Source organism: Coregonus clupeaformis, chromosome 16 (genome assembly GCF_020615455.1).
Source record: "Coregonus clupeaformis isolate EN_2021a chromosome 16, ASM2061545v1, whole genome shotgun sequence".
Lineage (NCBI taxonomy): Eukaryota > Metazoa > Chordata > Actinopteri > Salmoniformes > Salmonidae > Coregonus > Coregonus clupeaformis.
The window spans coordinates 49,169,295-49,186,262 of NC_059207.1; the positions used below are offsets into that span (position 1 = coordinate 49,169,295).

General features: G+C 43.6%; 1 protein-coding gene across 1 annotated transcript in view; it reads right to left on the minus strand.

The window, feature by feature from the left end:
- The window catches only part of LOC121585047 (lysyl oxidase homolog 2B), a 60,537-nt gene extending 46,651 nt beyond the window's left edge, over positions 1-13,886 (minus strand). Inside the window, exons 1-3 of the mRNA XM_041901386.2 lie at positions 13,749-13,886; positions 8,913-9,314; positions 5,468-5,643 (exon numbers count right to left, since the gene is read on the minus strand). Coding sequence (XP_041757320.2) covers positions 5,468-5,643; positions 8,913-9,314; positions 13,749-13,764 — 594 coding nt within the window. The 5' untranslated portion in view covers positions 13,765-13,886. The remainder of the gene's footprint in view (positions 1-5,467; positions 5,644-8,912; positions 9,315-13,748) is intronic.
- Positions 13,887-16,968: the final 3,082 nt, after the last annotated feature.

A 16,968-nucleotide genomic window follows, 5' to 3' on the forward strand; every position in this document is an offset into this window, starting at 1 on the left:
AGCTCTAGCCTTTAGCTCAGTGCGAATGTTGCCTGTAATCCATGGCTTCTGGTTGGGATATGTACGTACGGTCACTGTGGGGACGACATCATCAAAGCACTTATTATTGAAGCCGGTGACTGTTGTGGTAAACTCCTCAATGTTTTCGGATGAATCCCGGAACATATTCCAGTCTGTGCTAGCGAAACAGTCCTGTAGCTTAGTATCCTCTCCATTGGACCACCTCTGTATTGACCGCGTACAGTCCTGTAGCTTAGTATCCTCTCCATTGGACCACCTCTGTATTGACCGCATACTTTTTTTTGCTTTTGCTTGTAAGCAGGAATCAAGAGGATAGAGTTATGGTCAGATTTGCCAAAGGGAGAGCTAGGGAGAGCCTTGTATGCGTTTCTGTGTGTGGAGTAAAGATGATCTAGAGTTTTGTCGCCTATAGTTGCACTGGTGACATGCTGGTAAAAATGAGGTAAAACGGATTTCAGTTCCCCTGCATTACAATCACCGGCCAACAAGAAGTGCCGCCTCTGGGTTTGCATTTTCTTGTTTGCTTATGCCCCTATACAGCTCGTTGAGTGCGATCTTAGTCCAGCATCGGTTTGTGGTGGTAAATAGACAGCTCCAAAAAAAATTGATGAAAACACTATTGGTAAATAGTATGGCCTGTAGCTTATTAGGGATGTGCATCTTTCCATTACAAGACGATTTGATCCTTATCTAGATACATGGGCTCCGATACGATACAGGAACGTGTGTGTGTGTTTGTGTGTGTGTGTGTGTGTGTGTGTGTGTGTGTAAATTATGTATGTCTATTGTGTATGTACTATGTAGGCACCTGAGCTGAGCCATAAGGTAGACTAGGCATCTACCACCCCACTACCACTATCATATTAGGGGGGGCAATGTAGCCTATGTTTTTTGGTTGTGAAATCACCATCACCCACTAATTAACCTGTCATTTTTGCAGATTAAGTGTTTGAGCTAGTAATGTATCACTATTTATTGTTTAGAAATTAGCTATGACATAGCCAATGAAAATATAGCACAACTTTGGATTTCACCCCATCTCAAAATCAAAAAGTTTTGACCGTTTGGAAGATTTACGGAGTGAGCTTCTTTTCTGTCCCTGTATACCTAAAAATGACCATATAAACTGATTGTTTAAAGCAAAATTATCAAAACTATTGCTGATGATTGAAATACAATCTATTGTAAGCCCCGGTCAGCAGGTATAGCCAGATGAGAGTTGTGTCTCCGGTAGCTTACTTTTATTCCAGTAAAGCACAATTTTCAACAGTGCATCGATAACAATAACCTAGCAAATTAAATAGGTTGTCACTTACCTAATAAAGCCTAATATCACGCAAGCCATTTTAGCATTTGAATGCTGAAGGTGCCGGCAGATCAGGAACAGGCTGCCTACCTCATGTTGATGAGAGGTATTTTTGGAAGGTAGTAATAATGTAATAATAAATCAAATAGAAATGTGAACCGGTGATCCGTAACATTTGAATCGATTTTCTGACTGATGCATGCTACATTTGGATCGGTTTGGGGTCCGCGGACTGATGTACTCGCATCTTACACATTTGAATCGGGGACCGATGCGTATCGGTGAATCGTTACATCCCTACAGCTTATCATGAGGTATTATAACTCAGGCGAGTAAAAACTCGAAGAGACACACCCCTCCCCCCTCCGTCTCACCCAAGGCTGCTGACTCATTGAAGTAGAAATTGTCATCCAAATCGAGGTTAGTGATCTGATGTCCAGAAGCTGTTTACGGTCAAACGGCTGCTATCCACTGCAGCGCCTAATCATCACCAAATTACCGACCGGGCATGCAGGGAATGTGTTCAGGTGCTCTGACCTCCATGGGCCCCCCATTGATTTTGTTAGTAACTCTCACACAGATATCATGTGAACTTGGCGGTAGTAATGTCAAAATGTGTAGAACCTGCAGGAAATTAGATTTAAAACTGCAAAAGTTTCTCACCACCCCATGGCAAAATGTGTAGAATTTGAGGAAATTCGTTTTAAAACTTAAAAAGTTTCTCCGCCCCATTGCAAAATGTGAAGAACTTCAGAAATGTTGCTTTAAAACTGCAACACTTTCTCTACACCCTCTGGAAAAATGTATAGAATTCATGGAAATACATTTTAACACTGATTCAGCAGCCCTATCACAGGGAAAGCGAAGTGTTCCCATTTTGAATCATTTGATGTGTCTGATGTGTCTGGTAGAACTCTGCGTACCCGGCAGGCCCAGAGAGCAAATCAATCGCAACTATAGGCCTACCGCTGGCCAATCAGATAGCTCAGATCACCGTGTCTACACAGTTTCCTCGAGCCAACACAGCGAAGTTGACACTGTGAGATCTCAAAACTTTTAAAACCATGACTAGACAGACTCAATGAATACAGCAAACAGCCGCTGTTTTTATGAGTAAGTTCATGTCTAAGTTGTTATTCAGCACTGTCAACACTTTGTAAAACACTGATAAGCCATTCGCGTTCTCCCTACTTCCACTCGCGCCACAACCAGCACTGCAGCTGCAATGAATGAGTATAGTAAATTGTTCCGATAAGCTTGCATTGTTATTAGCAGCTTGTGTCTTTTTTTAACACAAGGAATATTTAACTTTCTCTGGTCATAGGAGTAACAACATGAATTGGTACATAATGCAGTGCGACTTGAGTTTCGCCATCAGCTGGAAGACTGTGTCCCCTTTTCTCAGCGAATGGAGGGAGAGCGGAGGGACGGTGAGTTGGGTGAGAGGCAGCCTCACCGCTGCACTCTCCCTCCTTCCCTCCCTCCTCTCAGACTGACCATCAGATGCAAGCCAGTCAAATAAAACAATAAAAATGGTTATGCTCACTCAGCTGTGCCTCACAAGTAATACAACAAATGATCTATTACCAGTGTGATTATATACCTACATTTTTTAAATATAATTTTTAAATGGTCTGAGAAGAACAACATTGGCAGGGCATTTATAGTATAGCCAATATGCAGTGATAATATATTGGGCCAATAGCCTACTGCAAAAACCTTATTGCTACAGAACTGTTTTTAATAGGTTAATGTGGCATAGGCTTACGTTTTTTAAGTCATGTTTAAAATAAAACATCTGAGCGGTAGATCTCGGCTTGCATTTTGACTCAGAAAGTGATCTTGACTCAGGAAAGGTTGGTGACCACTGCTCTAAACTCTAAAATGTGGGCGGAAATGTTCTAACCCCAAGCCCCTACTTTGAGTCCCCATACCTCTCTCATCATCCCCTACCACAGAACCACACTAGTCTGTCCTCATCGCTAACATTAGACAATGTACGTCCCAAATGGCACCTTACCAACTACAAAGTGCCATTTGGGACGCAGGCTAGTGTAACCTCAACCTGCAGCTGTGAGTCACCACCAGATGACCATTTCCAGATGATAAGGTAAAGTCTCCATTAAGGCTGTGGCTGCATCCCAAATGGCACCCTATTCCCAACACAGTGCACTACTTTTGACCAGAGCCCTATGAGCCATGGTAAAAAATAATGCACTACATAAGGAATAGGATGCCATTTGGAATGTGTGTGGAGGGCTTTGCCTAAGCCTGGCTGTGTTTTACAGAGCTTCTCTGTGGAGCTAGCCTCACGTGCCCCACGTCTTAGTGAATGGAAAAACTGAGTCTGATATTCTCTCAGTAAATATCACAGCTGGAGAGATCACAAAGGGCTGACTCCATACGTCTAGACCTCTACAGCAATGCTCTCTGGAGCATTATCATCTCTATCAGAGGTGGCACCACAGGTGCCAGAATGGTGTGGCGGACAAAAACTTCTGGGGCCCGTAGTTCTTCCTGATCTGGTAACCTAACCAGGTAAAACTCTGGACCTTATACGGTATGACGTGATTAATCAGTTGTAAAAAGGTTTAATATGGGACCCGTTTTTTTAATCAGGTCACATGGTTTAAAAAACAAAACTCCTGGAAAAACTCCTGGCCTTGGGGAGGATGAAAACCCTGTCAAACTGCAGCAAGCTTGTACTTGTTCATATTAATTATATATTTTTTTAAGGATAAGGGGGGGTTTCTATTCACAAACACAAAGAAAGCAACATGATTATACAATAAAACTCTCAGGGATGAGCTTGATTTATGCAGGTTTGCATCGTGTAGTCCTGCCCTATGCAACTGTAGGACTAATTCAAAATTAACTCACAGTCTATGTCAGCTATTGTGTTTATTGACTAATTCCAATTAATCATTTTGGATTGAAAAAGTCTAGCTAGCCTAGTCAGCCCAAGTTTGAATATAAATCAAATTTGATCCCTTTCACATTTTCTGACAAACAAATGGACTATAAATACACTACGTTACCACTTCGTTTACCCTGGCCAGAGGGACAAGGCACATAGTAGGCTAGAGTAAGACTATGCAGCTGCTGTTGTTAGTAGCCTACAGTTGATCAGGCTGAACAATTGTCTCGTTTCCATGCAATATACAGCATGTCAGATCGCTAATCACAAAAAAGACAACGTTTCCATCATCAGATGACCTGACGAAGATCCAACTCCGGATCTAAATGTTGTCTTTTTTGTGCTTCTGATTAAATCACCATGGGAGCATACCAGAATTGTGGACATTTCTTTTTTCTTTGATACGTTCTTCTGTCCTGCACCTGATGTGCATATTTGGATGTTGGATGTGCATATTTTTCTAAATGTTCTACTGTCAAATAAGTAACCCAGAATCACCCTGAGACATCCAGCTGTTACTCTACTGTGCTGTCCGTCATCACTTGATTTCAGAGACATTTTAAAAATGGAGTCTTATGGTTTGAGCTGAAACTCGGAGAGCTCTGGTCTGCACTCCCCTCATAAGATTGGAATGTGAACACTTGAGGGCCTGCAGAGTGAGCAAAGCAACAAGATAACACTCTGCCTTTGGTGGCAATTAGCTGTAGGCTTATAGGACATACCACCATGAGGTGCAAAATGAAGCCTTTAAGAGCCCAGCAGGATTACAGTGACAGTTATGAGTGCAACACCTATGATTACTTATTTAGTTAGTTACCAGTAGCCTCACTTTCTTTGAAAAACTTCACATGTGGTCATTGGGTTCACAATTTATTTTTGACTTGACTATTCACTTTTTTGAAAAGCCACATGTACTACTTAGATGCTGTCAAAAGGTGTGTCTCCACTCTGCACAGACCAGCTCAATAAGACCAGTTGTGAGGGCCTTCTCTTACGAGCAGTCAGGAACCAAATGTTCTGGCCCATTACAGTGCAAAAAATCAGTCAACAACGTCAACCAAAGGCAAGTGTCTTTGGGGCCGTTTCCTGGACACAGATTAAGCCTAGTCCTAGAATCTCCATTTAATATTTTTTTTCTGTCCAGGATTAGGCTTAATCTGTGTCCAGGAAACCACCCCTTTGTGTCTAACTAAGACAGGCTTTATAGTAGGTAGGTTGTTTACCTCCACATTATTGGCCATGGTGTTGATGAATTTAAATCCTGGGATCCTTTTGTCACTGCACACAACGCCTACGTCCTCTGTGTGCTTGCAGTCGGACACACCAATCCCGTTGGACGTGCACAGTGCCAGGGTCTTCTCTTTCCCAGTGCATTGGACATTGTCATACCAGATGCGCCCTGAAAAACAGCAGGATTCTCAACACATTAGGGATAAATCTTTCTTTCACCTGAGAAGTGGTAGCTAGCAAGGTCAAACAGCCAAGCAACTTTAGCAAAGTGGACTGCACAATGACAGCAATTATGCTGCTGAGATTGTACACTCACTACCTTATTCCTAATGTATCTCCACTACAGATGTGCCTTATTCATTTTGGTAAAAGATGAGTCAGAACGTAGACAAAGAGAACTACCGGTAATCCAAAACATCCAGCATTTATTCATGGTAAGCCGGCCTGTCAGTGAAATATCTCTGAATAAATATAAATCCAAATGTACTATTGAAAAGCTTCAGTGGGAAAATTGATTAAACCTGGCCAATAAAAAAACATCCCCTAAAATAGTGTGACACTCTGGCTCCATGGACTTTGATATTTGAGCCAGGGTGTATTTTGTTTTGTTGGGTATTTGGGTGTATTTCGATGTTGGTAGTTCTGTTGTGTGTATTTCTAGGTTTGCCTTTCTGTTGGGTTCATTTCTAGGTTTGGTCTATGACTCCCAATCGGAGGTAACGAGTGTCAGCTGTCGGCTCGTTATCTCTGATTGGGAGCCATATTTAATCTGTATGTTTTCTTGTTGGTTTGGTGGGTTTTTGTTCCTTTTGGTCAGTGTACCGTAGGACTTCACATTCGTCATTTGTTTGTTGTTTTCGTGGTTGCTTTTATTTGAATAAAGTCATCATGTTCACTCCACGCGCTGCGTATTGGTCCGTTTCCTCAGACGATCGTGACAGAAAAACCCACCATAAAAGGACCAAGCGGCGTGTCAAGCGGCAACAGGATCCACCTACACAGGATTTATATCCACCCATAAAGGATTCATGGACATGGGAGGAGATTCTGGATGGTAAGGGGCCTTGGGCACAACCGGGAGAATATCGCCGTCCTCGTGAAGAGCTGGAGGCAGCTAAAGCCGAGAGGCGGCGATATGAGGAGGCAGCACGGAGGCAAGACTGGAAGCCTGTGGGTACTACCCAAGAATTTCTTGGGGGGCTAAGAGGGAGTGTGGCGAAGTCAGGTAGGAGACCTGCGCCTACTCCCTGGACTGACCGTGGAGAGCGAGAGTACGGGCAGACACCGTGTTACGCAGTTGAGCGCATGGTGTCTCCTGTACGCAGGCATAGCCCGGTTCGGTACAGTCCAGCTCCACGTATCGGCCGGGCCAGATTGAGTGTTGAGCCGGATGTCATGAAGCCGGTCCCACGCAGCTGGTCACCAGTGCGTCTCCTCGGGCCGGCGTACATGGCACCAGCCTTGCGCATGGTGTTCCCGGTTCGCCCACATAGGCCGGGTGCGGGTTATTACACCTCCCCGTACTGGTCGGGCGACGGGGAGCATCAACCCAGGGAAGGTTGGGCAGGCTCAGTGCTCAAGGGAGCCAGTACGCCTGCACGGTCCGGTATTTCCGGTACCACCTCCTCGCTCCAGCCCAGTACCACCAGTACCTACACCACGCACCAGGTTTCCAGTGCGTCTTCAGAGCCCTGTGTCTCCTCCACGCACTGGCTCTATGGTGCGTGTCTCCAGCCCTTTACCACCAGTGCATACACCACGCACCAAGCCTCCTGTGTGTTCCCGAGTCCTGTGCGTCCTGTTGCTGCTCTCCGCACTAGGCGTTATGTGAGTCCCCAGGGTCCAGCATGCCCTGTTCCGGCTCCCGCACTAGGCGTTATGTGAGTCCCCAGGGTCCAGCATGCCCTGTTCCGGCTCTCCGCACTAGGGCGTTATGTGAGTCCCCAGGGTCCAGCATGCCCTGTTCCGGCTCCCCGCACTAGGCGTTATGTGAGTCCCCAGGGTCCAGCATGCCCTGTTCCGGCTCTCCGCACTAGGCGTTATGTGAGTCCCCAGGGTCCAGCATGCCCTGTTCCGGCTCTCCGCACTAGGCGTTATGTGCGTTCCCAGGGTCCAGCAAGCCCTGTTGCTTCTCTCCGCACTAGCCCTGAGATGCGTGTCCTCAGCCCGGTACCTCCTGTTCCGGCACCACGCACCAGGCCTACGATGCGCCTCAGACGGCCAGAGTCTGCCGTCTGCCCAACGGGGCCTGAACTGTCCGTCTGCCCAACGCCGTCTGAACTGCCCGTCTGCCCAACGCCGTCTGAACTGTCCGTCTGCCAAGCGCCGCAGGAACTGCCCGTCTGTACCGAGCCTGCAAAGCCGCCCGTCTGCCATGAGCCTTCAGAGCCGTCCGCCAGACCGGGAGCCGCTAGAGCTCTCCGCCAGACAGGATCAGCCAGAGCCTTCCGCCAGACAGGATCAGCCAGAGCCTTCCGCCAGACAGGATCAGCCAGAGCCTTCCGCCAGACAGGATCAGCCAGAGCCTTCCGCCAGACAGGATCAGCCAGAGCCTTCCGCCAGACAGGATCAGCCAGAGCCTTCCGCCAGACAGGATCAGCCAGAGCCTTCCGCCAGACAGGATCAGCCAGAGCCTTCCGCCAGACAGGATCAGCCAGAGCCTTCCGCCAGCCAGGATCCGCCAGAGCCGTCCAGCCAGGATCCGCCAGAGCCGTCCAGCCAGGATCCGCCAGAGCCCCTTAGTCAGGTACTGTCCCTTAGTCCGGTGCTGCCCCTTAGTCCGGTGCCGCCCCCTTAATCCAGTGGGGGTTAGTTGGGGGGTGGTCATGTGGAGGGGGCTACGGAAGCGGATAGTGACTAAGGTGGGGTGGGGACCACGACCTGGGCCAGAGCCGCCACCATGGACAGACGCCCACCCAGACCCTCCCCTAGACTGTATGCTGGTGCGCCCGGAGTGCGCACCTTTAGGGGGGGGTACTGTGACACTCTGGCTCCATGGACTTTGATATTTGAGCCAGGGTGTATTTTGTTTTGTTGGGTATTTGGGTGTATTTCGATGTTGGTAGTTCTGTTGTGTGTATTTCTAGGTTTGCCTTTCTGTTGGGTTCATTTCTAGGTTTGGTCTATGACTCCCAATCGGAGGTAACGAGTGTCAGCTGTCGGCTCGTTATCTCTGATTGGGAGCCATATTTAATCTGTATGTTTTCTTGTTGGTTTGGTGGGTTTTTGTTCCTTTTGGTCAGTGTACCGTAGGACTTCACATTCGTCATTTGTTTGTTGTTTTCGTGGTTGCTTTTATTTGAATAAAGTCATCATGTTCACTCCACGCGCTGCGTATTGGTCCGTTTCCTCAGACGATCGTGACAAATAGTCAATTATTTCCCCTTTCCCTTATCATTACACATATAATGGTTTGAAGTGCAATAACGGACATCTTACCCTCTCCTTTCCCATATTTAGAGGACGGAGACCAGGAGACAGCCTCCAGGTAGCCCAACTCCCTGCACACCACCTGGGCAGAGTGGATGGAGAAGTCATCATCACAGACTGTGCCCCACTCGCCATCATAGAAAACCTCCACGCGCCCCTCATTGTGCTTGCGCTTGTCCCCCGCCAAACGCAGCTGTATCCTGGGTGTGTCAGCTTGCAGCTCCGGGGCAGTGTACTGCTCCTGCTCGGGCTCTGGGTAGCCCTGTGGATAGCCGTGTGGGTAGCCTAGGTGTTCGTACTGGGCCCGGCACAATTCTAACAGGCCCAACAGGATGGTGAAGCAGCAGGGGAGCGACCAGGCGGCCAGCATGGTAGTGTCTGTCAAGTCAGACAGTAGACAGAAGAGGTTATCTGTGGGAGAGTAGGCAGAGAGTAGGAAAATAACATTACCCATTTAAAATTCCTTTGGCTACTTTGTCATATGGTTTTTCACAGGAAGACTGCATGGGGGTTTGGAATTCAGGATCGCAGCAAAGGAGATTACTGAGGGCAGCCAGTGCTTCCCCTACATTCAAAGAATTACAGTAACGCCAATTGACCCTTCGCTAAGCCCCACGCTCTTGGTTACTGTTGCAACCTCGGACAACATTTTCCTGGGAAGCCAATGATCTCAAACTGTGTTTTTAAAACGCAATGAAATTAAACACAGACTACCCCTTGCTAATCAGGAGACACTTGGGTATGTTGTGGTGGACTGTCATTACAATTGCTTCACGGGAACCTCGTAAAATTATGTTTGTAGTGTAGCTAGCCACTGAATGGCTCTGCATTCACTGTCAGCAAGCAGTCAAAGCTACTAACCACTTTTGGAGCTAACAAGCGGAGGTGGGTAGTAACATGCTACAAGTAACGCATTACATGTACTTAAAGGCCCATGTGTTTTATATATATTTCCACACTATGAATTTGGAAAAATACTGTGAAATTGTGAAAATGATAATAATGCCCTTTTAGTGTAAGAGCTATTTATAAGAGCTATTTGAAAAGACCACCTAAAACTTCAGCCTGTTTTGGTGGGAGGGAGTTTTGGCCTTCCATGGTGACATCACCATGCAGTAAATTAGTTAATAGACCAACAAGAAAAGAGTTACAAACCTCTTTGCCAATAACAGCAAATGTTCTGTTTTTGTTTCAAAGTAGATTTGTTTAAGACTACCAAGAATCACTCTGTGTGACCCTGATTCAGCCCACTGCAGTAAAAGGTTAAGTACATTTTGGGTGGAACTAGTCCTTTTCTTGCTACTCTCTGTGGGCTGTACTTGTACTCTTACTCACGTAATTTATGAAACAAGTAACTTACTTTTTTACTTTGTTAAATTTGACCAAATCACTGAAGTTACATAGATTTATATGATTATACAGTGCATTCGGAAAGTATTCAGACCACTTGACTTTTTCAACTTGTGGAAAAAGTAAAGGGGTCAGAATACTTTCCGAATGCACTGTATATATTGTATATTTAATACTGACTAGCTAAAAAATAAGTGAAAATTGACCAATTATCCAATGGATTATGTACATTTTCTGGTAAAAAAGTGGAGGTGCAAAAACATAGGTTTGCACCCCCTATTTTAATTTGCTCCATAGTTCAGGCGGCCAAGTGCAGGCTTTGGCTGAAAATACATGTAGATTAAAAAGTATTAGTATGTCATATCATAGGGGAAACACACAGCATTGACTCGAGAAAAAAAGACCAAATATATCATACTTTGACTAAAACCTTGACTTATTGACATCAATCGTTGTGCAACACCATGGGTAAGCTCTGGGCAGTTAAGAAATGTGGTACTTTAAGAGGCTAGCTAGCTAGCGTAAATCAACATTTGGTGATCTGAGAGCTAGCTAACCAGATGAGCTAGCAAACAATGTAACAAAAATATAATTTTGGATTAGAACAGGCTCTGCATTTCAGGAATCACAGTAGCAAGTACCCCTGGTGCACTGTTAAATTATTGAGCCATTTAAACACTACATTTTTTAAAGAAAAACCCTCACTGGCTTTCATGATTTGAAACGTGAGCTTGTCCGAGGTGTCGGACTGATGAAAGTTGCTATCCATTGCGCTGTGATTGGTTACCCAAAATTCTGGGGTGGGGCTAAGCGAAGGGTCAATTAAGGTAAATATTTTCTAGGTGTGGGGAAACAGAGTTGGGCTTGGGGTAGCTTCTATCAGCCGCTACCTTTCATCTCCCCTTCAGTATGAATTATGAAAGCCTGTGAAAGTTCTCCCAAAAATTTGAATAGGCACATTCAAACAGAGGTGGAGATTCGAAACCGAAAGCCAATAATTTTCACTGGGCCCACGTGGGGTAGTGTCATTTCAACCAAATTATATAAAAAATAAAATAAAAACAATTTCTGAAATATACATTACAAAAATACAGTATAGTATGCTAGCAATGCTAGCACAGTAAATTAGCTTACTCTGGATAATTTTCACCCCTGAAGAGGGATATGGAAGGGGTGGTTGTTTTTTAAAAATCTACGTCTACTCACAGCCAATCAGCCAGCAGCCGCTGGTAATCAGCGCTCCACCCATACCTACTTTTCTAATATGAACTTCCCCGGGCTCTAGAGATCAACGTGAGCGAGGCCTGGAAGCCAAGGCTTGGGGGGGGCTTAACAACAACAATAAACTATCACTTCCGCTCTGGTCAATTGTGGCAGGATGTCATGTGGCATGAAGTCACAGAGAAAAACATGGGATTTATGTACCATGACCCCTGCTCCAAAGTGCCTCTTGGACCCTTTAGAGTCAGTAAGAAAGAACATTTAAACCCCCAAATGTACATCTGTAGAACACATAGCCTATCATCAAAGACCTGAGCAATAGCGGCTAAATCAAGTCATGGTTTCATAACCAGTATCAACTACATTAAAATATACTGTATGCATGAGATATGGTTTTAATTAAAAAGCATACCTCCTTTCAAGACTGCAGCAACATTTCACACAAAGCATTAAGCAATTCAACAATATAGTGGCTTTCAAGTGATGTAAACTAAAGGTTATGTATGTCTGGCAGTGGGAGTTGGATCTTTCCATTTACCAGCATCTTTCTTTTTTCCTCAATGTAACGTGGGCTGTTGGTTACACAAGTAACAAAACATAGACATTATAAAATCAAGCCCAACAGCTGGAATCAAGCCCACAGGGTCTGCATCCCCTCACAGCACCACGTAGGCCTCATAACCAGCCTGATGTTTTCATTAAACCACATGAATAAGATACACACAGAAGCTACAGTACTGTTTGACTAATGTGATCTGTAATCTAAGATACTTGACCATATCTTTCATTTAAACTCCATCCTGCTTCAGCACTCAAAGATTTAGGGGCTCAAAGTGGAGTGCAGTACAGTATCACAAAAAAAGTTCCTAGAGCAAATGTAAGGTAAAGATTCAAAAGTATAAGATGGACCACCCCATGAAATGGTGACCTCTTGGATCAAACAGAAGTCATCTAGCACCCGCCAATCAAACAAAGCAGGGTATCCAGGAAGCTCTGCCTCCATTTGGTCTTAAGTGGAAACCAATATGTGCAGGCAGAGAAACTCAACACAGCAGCATCCATCAACCACCTAGAACGCTTCTTTCACTGCTTTAAAAAAAAGAAAGACAACATTAATTCCATGCTGACACATCGAAAAAAGGGGCACTCATTTTTTCTTGTCATGTTTCCCCTCGAAACAGCTAGACACATAATTTCCACTGACTACGGACAGTAGGGCATCATAAGGAGAAGGTTCCGGGTTCAATATGTCAGGTCAGAGCAAAGGGTTGGAGCCTTCCTAATACCTTGCTCAGACCGTTAGAATGTGAAGAATTAACTGGATAATTATAGAAGCACTGAAAGGAGTCTTATCATGCACTATGAGATGGTGAGAGAAGACTCTATAAATGCATTACATACAGGCAGCTCATAGAAAGTGTTACCAAAGTTAACCAAACCATAAACTTGAATAGTTATTCACTGTTCCTTCAAGGGCAAGACAGTAAACTAGAATCAAGCCAGAGAATTCCTGGCACATGCCATTGATTTATAGCACAGAACAGCACATCCAGGTAATAATACATAGGTATGCCATATAACTAACATTCTCTGCAACCTAATTACATAACTACTATAGGCTATATACATTTTAGTCATTTAGCAGACCCTCTTATCCAGAGCGACTTACAATTAGTGAGTGCATACATTTTCCAACTGGCCCCCCGTGGGAATCGAACCCACAACCCTGGTGTTGCAAACGCCATGTCTACCAACTGAGCTAGACTGCAATCACAAATCATCATTGGCAGAAGTGAGAAATCAGTAAGATCAGTGTCCACAAAAGCAGAGGCATTTGTTTCTCTCACCCCAAGTAACTGCAACTAAACTGTAGTTGAATACTGTGCACCTTACACATGGCACCCACACAAACCCCACAACTATCCATACCGGGCATAAATCATATCAGCACTCCCACAATATGCTGGCATCCTTATTTGGGAACATTGTGAAACAGATTGTGATGTATTCTCAGTATACCCTACAATCCATATTGCAAATACAAAAGTCTAGACACAGAAACCATTAACAACCAGATGTCATTATCAACATGAAATCAGAGTGTGTTTGGTTATACGTGGCATAAGCATAAGTAGACAAATTTGTTTTAATTTAATGAGAAGCACAAAGACCAAATAGCCTATCAAACACATTTTTCCAGTAATATCCTTCAATAATTGTTGCATTAACCCAATTTTCAAGTTATTTCCACTTACTTAAAAAAAAAGCTCTCACCACAGACGATTTTCATAAAATGATCTTGATCCTATTGAAGCCTATATATGGCTGCCTGATATGATGCCTAAGTCACGAATTTATCTTTTTACTCCACAAGAATTGCTACGTGACTTTCGGATGGTTTTCCCCGCTAAACTTTCACTCCCCCTTGCAATTTCATTGCGGCTTCCGACAAATGTATGCCTTGTGGATCTGCCCAGTTACGCCCACTGCTGAAATGACCTCACCAATGGCCTGAGCGGTGAGCGCTGGAAGTGGAATAGCCTGAATTCCTGGGTATTTGGAGCGATAGTGGGACGCGACAGCATCGCAGAAGGACAGCAAATTCCAACTCAACAACCCTCATTTTGTGACACATTGGTACAAATTGGCACCCAGAACCAAAAAAGCACACTTTTATCATGACTTGAATGGTTGGCAGAAAGCAAAGACACACATGTTTTGTCCATTGTGCACTTGTATAGCCGCCCTACTGTATGCACCAATGCCATGTAGTCCGCGACAGCATCTGATAGTTACTCTTTGTACTGATCCTTGGTAAAGTGCTACCACCATGTGCAAATGATATAGCCCTCATGTCAAATTTGTATTTCTTGAATAGGCCCACTCTAGCTGTAGTTTTCTCTACGCCAAAAGAACACAACATATTGATTGTTTGTACGGCCAAATATGGAATGGTCAATATAAATAATTTAAATGACCATTGAACTGATTCCCAAATCCCAGACTGTAGCTTTAATGATGAGACTAGCCTAAATTCCATGCCCAACAGCAATGGCAGTCACAAAGAAATGCTGAAACAGTGATATCTTTAGGTTCATCATACTTCATTTATGTATTGTATTAATGTAAAAACAAGGCAACAATGTAAAATCTACTCTTTAGTAAATATGTATATCTTGATGGGACATAATTATTGCCTACAACACTGTCCTGACAGTGGCTAGTACATTCAGCATCTCATCATTTGATTAAGGAAACGTTGGACCCAGCAGGGGCAGATAACAGTGATGGATAGCTTGCAGAGTGTGATTAGCAGCTGAGAGCAGGTTGGAAGCCTCCTCACTTTCTTCTTTCTATTAGCTGTCATCTTGAAGCAGTGGCTGTTTGTTAAAAAAAATAACAAAGGAGTTGAATACATCAGTGAATAAATGTTCACCCAGTAGGAATATAAAATACGAATATAACACAGGTATTAAAATTTAACTCAAATAATGAATCTGTTTTAGATGAAATAGGGTTGGTTCATAAGTCTTTCAATACAATACTGTACTTATAAAACAATACAAACAGCAATAAAGGCTACAATCAAGACTCCTAACGGGTTGGCGACCAATGTCTCAGGTGGCAGGTTGGCATATGGCTGTGTGCCATTTGAAGTTCCTTTTCTGAAGAAATAATCAATTAATAATCAATCAACACTTTTAATATTTTTGCAATATTGTCAACACAGCTAGATATCATTTTTTTGTCTGTACATTATTTAAATATGTTTATACAGTACATTGTTTCCTCCAAGTCCTGAATACAAAAATGGAAATAAACCTAATCAGGGCCCATATTCATAGTCACAGGGTAGGATCAGTTTTGCCTTTTACATCACAATTTATAAGATTGCATGGGGGACCTGATCCCAGTTGTGTAAAGTACTTAAGTAAAAATACTTTAAAGTACTACTTAAGTAGTTTTTTGGGGTATCTGTACTTTACTTTACTATTTATATTTTTGCGAACTTTTACTTTTACTTCACTACATTCCTACAATGTACTTTTTACTCCATAAATTTTCCCTGACACACAAAAGTAGTCGTTACATTTTGACAGGAAACTGGTCCAATTCACACACTTATCAAGAGAACATCCCTGGTCATCCCTACTGTCTCTGATCTGGCGGACTCACTAAACACAAATGCTTCATTTGTAAATGATGTCTGAGTATTGGACTGTGCCCCTGGCTATCCATAAATATATATATATATATTTTATTGTGCCGTCTGGTTTGCTTAATATAAGGAATTTGAAATGATGTATACTTTTACTCTTGATACTTAAGTACATTTTAGCAATTCCATTTACTTTTCATACTTAAGTATATTTAAAAAACAAATACTTTTAGACTTTTACCCAAGTAGTATTTTACTGGGTGACTTTCACTTTTACTTGAGTCATTTTCTATTAAGGTATCTTTACTTTTACTCAAGTATGACAATTGAGTACTTTTTCCACCACTGCCTGATCCTAGATCAGCACAATCTGAGACACTATAAGAATATGGGCTCACATAGTTAACAATGAAAAGTTTATTGTTGATCCCTGAGATGCAGGACACGATGCTGATTATCAGTATGCTGTCTCCCATCCACACATCGGCAGGTTTCAGCAGCATGGGTGAGCAGGGCAGGAGGAAACCAACAAGGGCCACCACCCACTGAAAACAAAACAAACATATGTCAGCCTCTCACAGCCATAGAAAATGGCATAACAATTCTAACAATCACTGCACATGCCAAGTAGGGAATAATACAAGTAGGCCATAATATGGCCTAATATGAGTTCACAGTTGTTTTATGATAAGGCCGTTTTAATGTGTGTGTTGGCCGTGGCACATATACTAAACCTGAGCGGTGAAGAGTGCTTTAGTGCAAATGCCAATCCAGCTGTGCAAGGAGTAGTGGTTGGGAATGTCTTTGGCGTTGTGGACGTCAAATACAGCACAGAGCCCCAGGACAGAGCAGACCAGAGCCAGAAGCATGCCACCATCATGCAGCAGCATACAGGGCAGCTTATCCTGCCCCCATGTGAGGGGAAAGTGGTACCACACCGCTCCTATAGGTACAGAAAGAAAATGGAAAAAACTCACTTGACCTGGATATAAGTTGCAATTTAAGCTTTGTCTTAATTGTCTTTATCTCATGGCAACATGTCTTAATAGACCACACACTGACATACACTACCAGTCAAAAGTTTGGACACACCTACTCATTCAAGGGTTTTTCTTTATTTTTACTATTCTTTATTTGTACAATAGTGTGAATCCAAGAAGGCACCCTATAGTGCACTACTTTAGACCAGGGCCCGTATGGTCTTAGAGCACAGGGATGGGGAGGGGTCAGAATGCACCCTGTCATAAAGATAAAAATTGAGCATGAATTATGTCCAAACAAAAGAGTGTTTCATCAGGATATCAAACAGGTCTAGCAAGAAAAATACTAGCTAGC